This window comes from Hydra vulgaris, chromosome 13 (assembly GCF_038396675.1).
Source record: "Hydra vulgaris chromosome 13, alternate assembly HydraT2T_AEP".
Classification (NCBI taxonomy): Eukaryota; Metazoa; Cnidaria; class Hydrozoa; order Anthoathecata; family Hydridae; genus Hydra; species Hydra vulgaris.
Window position 1 is genome coordinate 26,489,876 of NC_088932.1, and position 10,707 is coordinate 26,500,582.

The 10,707-nt window shown below is 27.7% G+C and overlaps 2 protein-coding genes across 2 annotated transcripts; one reads left to right on the forward strand and one right to left on the reverse strand.

Annotated features, from left to right (window-relative positions):
- The first annotated feature begins 1,753 nt into the window (after positions 1-1,753).
- LOC136089762 (uncharacterized) lies at positions 1,754-3,067 on the forward strand. Its single transcript, XM_065815847.1, has 2 exons — positions 1,754-2,160; positions 2,350-3,067. Exons 1-2 carry the CDS (start codon positions 1,754-1,756, stop codon positions 3,065-3,067), a joined length of 1,125 nt encoding a protein of 374 aa, XP_065671919.1.
- A 236-nt stretch (positions 3,068-3,303) lies between these two features.
- Positions 3,304-4,094, reverse strand: LOC136089763 (uncharacterized). The gene is made up of 2 exons (XM_065815848.1): positions 3,935-4,094; positions 3,304-3,845 (listed from the first exon to the last, which is right to left on the reverse strand). The coding sequence occupies exons 1-2, from the start codon at positions 4,092-4,094 to the stop codon at positions 3,304-3,306; spliced, it is 702 nt and encodes a 233-aa protein (XP_065671920.1).
- Between the last annotated feature and the right edge of the window lie 6,613 nt (positions 4,095-10,707).

The window sequence follows — 10,707 nt, forward strand, 5'->3', positions numbered from 1 at the left end:
GTAAAAAACATGCGTTTATGTTTAAAAGGAATTTTGTTGTTTACGTTTTTGCGAAAGGAGACATGCGCATTTTATAGAAGGGAAAACTTTTAATAAGCGTTAAGTTCTCTCACGTTAAAGAATTAAAGTTAAAACATTGTGTACTCATATACAAAGTGTACGAAAGTATAAAGATTGGACCAAGCACCATTTTTTGTGTTTACAACGCATTACCTAGAAAACATAAGATCTACTTAATGAATCTTTTGTTTGCAGTACTAATTAAAATGAGCGAAACCTAATTCATCTTTAGTCTAACGCGGACGAAAAAAAGTTGTACTTTTTAGACGCTATTTGAAGGCGAGTTTTAGCTGATAATAAAACTCGACTTTAAAAATTGAAGAAAAGGACAGGTGGAGAAAAAAACTATTTCTTTAAAATAAATCTTTACAATAGAAATTTTTTTTAAATAAAAGTATATTATTCTATTAACACTGAAAGGATGCACTAAAAGTGCATTATTTACAAAGGGGTCATCCATAAATGATATCAGTAAGTAAATGAGAGGGGGTGGGGGTGATAAAAACTTGACAATAATTGATAATGGTGAAGGGGTGTTGAGTTTAAAATAATGTCAATATTAGAAAAAAAATTTTTAAGATTATATTTGTGGCCATTGGTCAATTTATGATAAGTGAAATATAACATTTTGCAGGAAAAGAGTTTAAAAATTTGATACGTTGCCATAAATCGGATAATGTTTGAAAAATATATATATTTTTTTTATAAAAATAATTTTTTTTTTTTTTAAACTACAGCAATTATACTTTGACCAAATGAAACACCTAACAAAATATAACAAAACTGCATACTTATCTTAAAATTACCAATTTTGTAGTTATCATAAATTGACCAATGGCAATTTATGATAACTACAAAACAGATATTTACTCCGTCTATGCGCAGATTTAAAAAAAGTCGATAAGAAAGTAAAAACGATGTCATTAAAAAATAATACCATAAAATTTTAACTTTTTATTAGAAAGGGAGGGGAGTAAAAAACTGACATCATTTATACGGAGGGAGGGGGGGGGCATAAATTGACAGAGTTTAACGAAAGGACGATAAGGTCAAAACCAGGAAAAATTACTGTTAGCATTTATAGACGGCCCCTAAAAGTACTTTTGACATATTGCTTAGGCTTTTTTTCTTTCATCTTTATTAGCTTCGTTCTTAAGTGGAGTTAACCGTTTTTCTAGCTAGTTGTTCTGTAAGGCAACTACCTGAAGGAAAATAAACAATAAACAGAGTAAAACAAAAGTTATATGTAAATCTTTTAAAACATAAACAGCTACAATCGATAAAATTTATAAGGACTAGAAAAACTTATTTGAAAAAATTTGCAAATACCCGAAAAAAAAACTATAACTTCCAATAGACCATTTCGCTATTAATTTTGCGCGAAATCAGCGAAAAGCATTATGGGATAACCGAGGCGCAAACAAATCAAAACAATATTTTAAAAGAAGTAAACAATTATCTATACATGGGTGGGGGTGATCACTGCGTTGTTTAAAACTGTGGCAATGATAGAAGGTATCCGGAAAAGTACATTATTAAAGACCATATTAAAATTTTTAATGGTAGTTTGCAACTTAAATTTTGGAGATGCAAAGACGTTAAAATGTTACCTAAATGGAACTCGAAAATTGGACTTTTCAGGAGTAACTTTAGAATTTCTCTTCGTTCTCCAGTCTGCTCAAATCATTTTAAAATGGGACGACCTACTGATGTTTATCCTTACCTTACTGAGTATTTAAATGGTTACGATATTAAGTTAAAAAAAAGGAAATCTCCATTAAAACGGATATCCATAATTAAGAAAAAAAAGTATGTTGCTGATTACCAGAGTAGTCATGATCAAAACGAAGATAATCATGATCAAATAGAATTTACTGAGCCTATTAATATTCATTATGATCATGATTATGCTTTACCTGTTGGAAAAGATTTTCTTGTATCTGAAACAAATGACGTGGAAGACTTACAAATATTTATAATCACTCCTAAAAGATTACTTAAAAGACCTGTGTTATTAAAACATCGAAAACGTTTGTTGAGTAAGTTTTCATTGAAGTCACAAGCAGAGTTTAGTTGGGACAGAGTATGCCATTCTGATAGGTTAATAAAGTTTTATACTGGGTGCACAAAAAAAGTATTCATGTTTTTAATTAGTAAAGGGGAAAAAAAGTATGACAAACTATGCTGCTACAAGGGGAGACTTTCACAAACTTGCAAATTAAAACAAAAAAAAACTAGAAAAGCCTGGAAGAAAAAGCACTATAATAATCCAGGATGAAATTCTGCTAGTGTGCATATAAAACTGCGATTAGATTTGGCTATTCAAGATCTAGCATTTAGATTTTCGATTTCCCAGTCTCATTGTTCAAGTATTTTAACAACCTGGATTACTTATTTTGGAAATGAGTTAAAGCCTCTTCTTTTATGGCCCACACGAGAAGCAAATTTATTGTATCAAGCAAGACATTTTTTTGGAAAGTTACACAATGTAGAAGGTATAATATACTGCACTGAGCAAAAAATTCAGAGACCATCAAATGCAAAAGCACAGTATCAAACATTTAGTACTTATAAAAGTAGTAACACATTGAAAAAGTTAGTTGTTACAACAAAAACTGGTTCTTTCAGTTTTATCTCTAAAGCTTACGGTGGCCAAGCTTCAGATAGACATATTACAGAGGACTGCCATGTTATTAACATGTTTTCTGAAGGTTCTATGTGCTTGGCGGACAGAGGTTTTAATATCCAAGATTTGCTTTTGGAAAAAAAAGTGGTATTAGTTTGTCCACCTTTTAAAAAAAAAGAACAACATTTTACACAAGCGAAAATTCAATCAGCCAAAGAAATTGCTCAATCACGTGTCCATGTAGAACGCTCAATTCGTCGACTTAAAGAGTTTAGGATTTGTAAGAACGAGTTATCATTAACAATGCTAGACCTCATTTATGTTATTTGTGGGGCTTTAAGTAATTTACAACCACCAATTGTAAAAGAATTTAAATGCTAAACATTCATTTCCATAACAACATTCTATTAGAGCTACTAATTGGTCTATGGTGGGTGGTAGTGTTTCATTTTTAGTTGTGCTTGCAGAAGGTAGTTTTTTTTTTAATATTCTGACTGTATATTTGGCTTTAGGCAAATTACAGCACTTTTTCCATCGGTGGCTTCTGCAACTGCTTCCCAATCTTCAAATGTAAAATCTGACTGCCTTAAATGATAAGGACGAGGATCGTATAAATGTCAACTGAGTTTAAGACATTTATTTTCGATACTAGGTTTGACTTTTTTAATAGAAATGTTTTGTAATATATCTGGCTCATGTAATTTACTTATTTGAGTTCTAATTCCCCACTTTTGTTTTACTGACGTACAAGTTACATTTTCTCCTAATCGCACATGCTCTTCAACAAACAATAACAAAGCAAATATATGTTTGCAGCTTTCTCCATAACCGGCTATGCATTTGCATTCTGCAGATAATATACTTCCATTTTTATTTAAACATACCCATGATTCATATTCTTCATTGTTTATTCTTGTTTGAGGTACTATAGTTCCTTTTAAATAACAAAATTTTACAGCATCTGATAAATTATTAAAAGATACTGAAGTTATGTGATCTGAAGAATAAAGAAAATGTCCTTCTTTCAAAGCTTTAGAGCTATGAGTATCAAAAGCATAAGTTTCAATGTCCGAATAAGTTGTAGTTGGTAATAACTTTATTACTATTTCTTTATGTATTACCCAATTTCCGATTTCATTAGGATGGGGAAGCTGGACACCTGATTTTAATTTCAATTTTTGAAAAGATCTAGAATTGATTTCTTCAGTCTCTTCTTGCATGGTTTTTTAACTGGTAATTTAAGTTTACTGGCATATAACACGTTTTTTAGCAACTTTGCTCTTGCAGGATTTTGACCAAGAGGAATACTCCTTGCTTGAAGAAATTCTTTTAATTTTTCTACTTTCCAACTTTTTATTTCATCCATAAAGGCCTTATTTTTTTCGTCATCAGAGGAAGAATCAGACATAATTTTAAGTGACTTTCTTGTTAATAATGTTTGTTGTTATTGTTTGCGCCTTGATGCTTTACGCAGAAGTTCGCGCAAAATTAATAGCGAAATGGTCTATTATTTAATATATTTAAAACAACACAAAGCGCACGTGGCAAATAACAAAATAAGTTATTGGCAAAAAAAAAACATGCTCCGCTTTTCTTCTACAAATGGTTAGAGTCGATAACAAAAGTTTATAAGAACCAAAAGCTATAGTTCAAGAATTTAACAAATTTTCACTGATATAGGACCAACAATGTTCGAAAAAATCTCTAATCTTTGTTTACTGATTATCTAGTACCCATGGATAATCGCATTTATTGGATGAGTTGTCTTCCAAATAAGTGTTTGATGAGTTTGAAAGAACCTTCAAATCTCTTTTAAAAAAAAATAAAATAATGGAAACGTGGTTATAGATTGATTTGAACAATTAAAATATGTTTTTTTTTTAATCTTTAGAGCTTCTATCCATCAAGAAGTATTCTCAGAACAATTAAATATTGCAAATATTATTCCTATTCTTAAAGAAGAGGACAAATTTGAAATTAGTAACTATTGCCACATCGACGATCTTTCCACATTTTCAAAAATTCTATAAAAAATCATGTTCAACAGAGTGCACATATATTTTGATAATAATAATCTACTTTACATCAATCAATTTGGTTTCCTAATATAACCTGTGGAGTCCCACAAGATTTAATTCTTGGACCTCTCTTTTTTTTTTAATTTATATAAATGACTTAAATAAAGCCTCAAAACTAACGAGCGTTATGTATGCAGATGATAAAAACTTACTCCTTTCTAACTATGATATCGCTGAATTTTTTAAAACAGTGAACGATGAACTCAGACATGTACCTAATTGATTCAAGTGTAATAAGTTAAAAAAAAAGCAATTCCTGCCATCAAAATTACCTCAAATCTTTATCGATCAAAGGGAAATAAAAAGAGATTTTGTTACAAAATTTTTAGTTGTTTGTTTTGATGAAAACATTACTCGGAATCATCAAATTGGTTATATAAGCACAAAACTTTCTAAAACTATGAGGATATTTTATAAATTCAAAGTTTTTATTTAAAGATATTAAAGTACTTAATATTTATGAAGTGAATGAATATAAAATATTATGTTTTATGTTTTAATGTAAAATCATTACACATTTTTAAAGATTGTTTTACCTTGAAAACAAAATATCATTTCAAAATCTAAAAATACCTTATAACTTTCTTTAAACTGTTAAGATAAAATTAAAGCACCAAAAAATTAGTCAATCCTTTTTAGTATAATGATTTGAATTAGTAGTAAAGATGTTTGTCAATGGATGCCAAGTTATGTTTACACTGTTTTATATTTTTGTTTGTGAAACCTTCAATTTGCCCATCATTGAAGAAGTCAATTGGAACAGCTGTTGAGTAACTGCTAATAGTTTTACTGCTCTTCTTAATGTACAAAATTTAGAGTTTATGATTCAAGCTTCACAACTTGCATCAATAACGAAATATCCAACTCTCAACAAGTTAGGTTTTTATCTGATTTAAATAAAGCTGATCATCTCTATTATGCCAATTTTCATCTATTTTAAATAATTATGTAGATTTTGTGGTTCCACCGGAGAAAGTAAGTCGGAACTCTGAAAACTAATATATGGCTGGAGAATCTTGTGTGAATGTTGTCCAGCCTCCGGTAAGACAACTATCTTCTTCAGTTGCCCAATATGGTGCATCTGAAAACACATCCAAGACATCAAAAAAGGTAATAAACTATAACTGTTCTATTTGTTATAGTAAAACTATAACTTATAGTTATATGCTTCATCACTTAAAACTGCATGGTATAATTATTATGTCAAACATTTTACTGTGTTAATGATTTCAACAGTTCCTTTTGATTCTGATGAGGTTTCTCACTTGAGGACTTTTTTTTGTACATCTACTATGAACTTTTTACACAATGTTGCAACAATGATATTTTGAAAAAGTAGCTGAAAAATAATATTCTTCAGTATTGTCAAGTTGCTCTTCCTTCAGACAGTGATCCATGGGCACTTCTTTTAAATTTTCAAAACTGCTTTGAACCTTGGGTAAGAAGTATTTTAATTACCCTGCAATATTTTTTAGGTGTGTTTATGATGCATGCATATAGTGCTTTTGTTGTTGTTGTATTTATAGTTTTTTAAAGATAATTTCTCCTCGGATTTGCTTTTAGGCTAGGTATCAAACATAATTAGGCAACAATGTTGGATCAAAAGTCATCCAACTTTAAATGGATTAGCAAGTAGACAGTTTCAACAGGTTTATATTATGGATTCTTTAAATAAAGCTGAACCAGTGCTTTCAGAAGACCAGCTCCTTCTTGAAGTTGAGCTTATATTTTTAGTTTATTTATTAAACTAATTTAATTTGGACAGCAATATGATACTTTAAATATTTTACTTATTAATAATTATATAGTTATAATTTTTTTTTCACTAATAAATACTTTTTTTAATGGTTAAAAATACTGTATAAAATTGTATAATATATAAAATAATTTTAAAAAGTATATATTATACACACCATGCACCATAGCATGTTATTTTATACAATTTTATGCTATAAATCTTTTTGTTGCTTAAGTGATTATGTGCACTTTATTGTTTGTTTTAGATTTTACAGTATTTACAATTTTTTTTTTTTTTTGGACGAGCTAATAAAATCAAAGCCATCTATCAATGTTCTTGCAATTGTAAATAGAAATTTTTTTCAACAGAAAATATATGAAAAACTTCTGCTTCGATTTTCACTGTCTCCATGTTTAATAATTGCTGAGTTTAAGCGCCTTTACCAACAGTATAGTTTTTTAGAAGAAGCGTGTACATTTTTTGTTAATAAAGCATTTGTAGGATCTTTAAACCACCTTGAAAGTTTCCTTGATTTACAATGTAAAATAGGTTCCAAAAAAGCAAAAGACGTCTTGTTTAAGAAATCTGAAGTAACATTTAATATTTATGCTTTTCAATGATTTCATATAAACTTCTGAAAATGTCTACATCCTTTTCGTATTAAATAATCTACTTAATGTAGAATTTATTTATTTGTTACAAATTACAAATATTTATACAAGATGTACATTTCAGTTTAAACTTAGTATAAAAAAATTTATTGCATTTATACAATACGTTAATTATAATGCAAAAACAGATTAAAAGCTAAAAAGAATACAATTCCTGAAATAGTAGCTGAAAAATTAAAATCAAATCTTATAAACTGAATGAATTTAAATTTCTAGAAATTAAAATTTAATTTGTTTTTTTTATGTCTGATGATATGCTCGATGAGTTAAAGATACCTGCAAAGTACAGTCTGCAAGTTCTGTATAACTTAACACAATATGACGTTCACAGTAGATTAGGATGTGAAATGATCAACACAGACAAAGAAGTTTTATAGTTTTATGCATTATTGTTTGCATATATTATTTGTTGGACCACTCTTTTTCACAACTGATGTTTTTTTAAGAGATGTTGCTAAATGAATGCTAAATTTTTAAGAGATGTTGCTAAATGAATGCTAAATTTTTAAGAGATGTTGCTAAATGAATGTTAAATTTTTAAGAGATGCTGCTAAATGAATGCTAAACTTTTAAGAGATGTGGCTAAATAAATGCTCTGAAAAAAAATCAAAAAAAGACTTGCTCCTATATTGCTTATATAAACAGTTAAATAAATTTTTTGATGTCTTTAAGTAACGCCAGTTGTTTACTTAATTATTCTATTAAAAATTTCATTATATATTTAAGTTGTTACTTTACAAAAAAAAAAAACAATTTAGGATATAAGGCTTTCTTTGGAATATTTTATTTTGTAAAGTTTTGATAATGTATAAAGACATTTTTAAAAATATGAACCTTATTTCTTTGTTTGAGCAGTTACATAAAAAATTATTAATAGATTCTTATCATTGAATTTTTACACGGGAAATTTATGGTATTTTATTTACAATTATGTTAAAATGATTTTATTTCGTCATTGTATACTTTAAAAATATTTCGTAATATTTAAAAAATATAACGGCATAATATGCCGTTTGCTTGATTCTTGAATATAAAGACAAATATAACGCCATTGGATAACAATATAACAGCATTTTGCTGTTGTTTATATTTAAATAACAGATTTTGCTGTTATTTAAATAAAAATAACGGCATAAGGTTAAAAACTAACACCATAATGACAAAAAATAACGCCATTTATGCTGTTATATCGTATCCCAATGCTGTAATATTTTTGTTAAATTTAACAGTATAATTATTTAGTGTGTGTATGTTTGTTATATTGTCTATCATTGTAAGTTAATATTTTTTATCTTTATTATTGGCTATATAAAGTTGTACAACGATCAACAAATGCAATCCAAAAAAAAAAAAAATATTTTATGATGATTATTGGGGGAAGTTTGGTATGTTGCTTGTTTTACCAGCAAAAGCTAAAATATTAGAGCTCTAATTTACGTTCTATTTTCCAAATATAACTCAAATTAGATATCGATTTTATATTATGAATGGCTAATTTTAGTTCTATTTGAAAGTCATTATTTATATTTTGAAATTTTATTGTTTTAATAAAGTGTAGCAAACCATTTCCAAAATTTTCTAGGTTGAGAATAAATGGTGGGGCGTTTTTTGTTTTGAATCCAAATTTTTTTATTTTGTTTTTTTTTTCAATTAGAGGATTTTTTGATATTTAGACATTCTTTCTGATGAACCTGGCGAAGGTAAAACAAACTGTAAAAAACATTTAAATTTGTTTTTTAGTGTTTTTACTAACATTAAGCACGCTATTTGTAGAATACACTAACTTAACTTACGCACGCATGTTTATGCATAGGGTAGATTAGGGTATTATGAGCACCTTAAGCAAAAATTGGAATAATTTCAAAAATTATTAAGCTGGATCCAAATTTTTTGCGAATAAACAATATTTAGGGATCCCTTCTCATGATCCACCTAGATATTTAGGCACCCGAAATTTTTTCTTAAAAACACAGAAGTTTTAAAAAAGTAACAAAAATGCTCATATTACCCAGACCACTTGGTAATAAGAGCACTTTAAATTAGCTCACAAAAAAACATTAATTTTGTAAAAAAATACCAACCTGACAATTAGAACTAATTTTTGGAATATAATGATTCCTTATTAACAAAACTTATCATTAAAAAATCAAATTTTAAGCCACTTTTGTTGAAACAATACTACTATGTTTTCCGCAGGAAAAAAAAAAAAAATTAGTTCGTTTTATTTTCAATTTTATCAACTCAAACCATTGAACGATAAAAGTTCAACTTTTTTGGATTTAAATTACAGAAAAAATATTTAGTATTGTTAAAATATTAAAAAGTTTTACTATATTTTATTTTTATTCAAAAAACAATTAAAACCACTACTTTTTTAGGACTTTAAACTAGGTAATTTCAATGAAAATCACTGGGTAATTTGAGCATGCTCATATTACACAAAAATGGCGTCTTTAAATAAAGTCAAAACAAAATATTTCTAAGCATGTTTTTCAAGCCAAAAAGAATTGGATTTTTAGCTAACATATTTTTCTTTATGAAAAAATTAATTTCATTATTTTAGCACCAAAATTTCGCGCCACAGATGCATTCATGCGTGATGATATTATTTTAAAAACTTAAAAAATTTAACAGCGTTTTAATTAGATGATACCCGCTAATTACTGCATATAGATAAGTATGCTCATATTACCATGGTGCTCATATAACCCTAATCTACCCTATACATATATGTGTAAGTTAAGTTAGTGTATTCTACAAACAGCGTGCTTAATGTTGTAAAAACACTAAAGAAAAAACCTTATTTTTATATATATATACATATATATACATTTTATATATATATATATATATATATATATATATATATATATATATATATATATATATATATATATATATATATATATGTATATTTTATGTACATGTATATATACATATATATAAGGTTGGTGCCTTGTGGTGGTGATTAATAGAACAAAAATTGATTGAATGAGTGAAGATCCCAACCCATTCAATGAACTTTTAAACTATTATTAGGCAAATTAGAGTTTTTTTAGATTCAAAACGGGACATGGAATATTTATCTCTAGTTGGCAATTGGGTAAGTAGAGGACCTCTTTTTTTTAAATTAGAGAACTTTTATTTGTTTTGATAAAGCTACTTTTCATCCAAAATCTACAACTGCTCAGTTTTCCCATATCAAAATCATTGACAAGAGTGTAGAAATACTTGTAAGTATTTGATAGAACTATCGTGAAAAACCAAATTAACTATCAATATTTGTTTTAGAAATGCGTCATGACTACGAGTTTGAAGCTCTTGTAAAGGAGTTTACTACATAAATATTTACAGCAGATTAAACTAATTTTTGTCAAAAAATTGTTTTAAACTGCTGTTACATGTTGATAAATAAAATAATTTGTTTGAAAGAAATAATTACAAATTTTTACAAAATAATCCTTAATGAAGTTATTCAATATCGTTGAACAACCACAAAAAACCTTCAACTATAGAATCAAAAGCAACATTCAC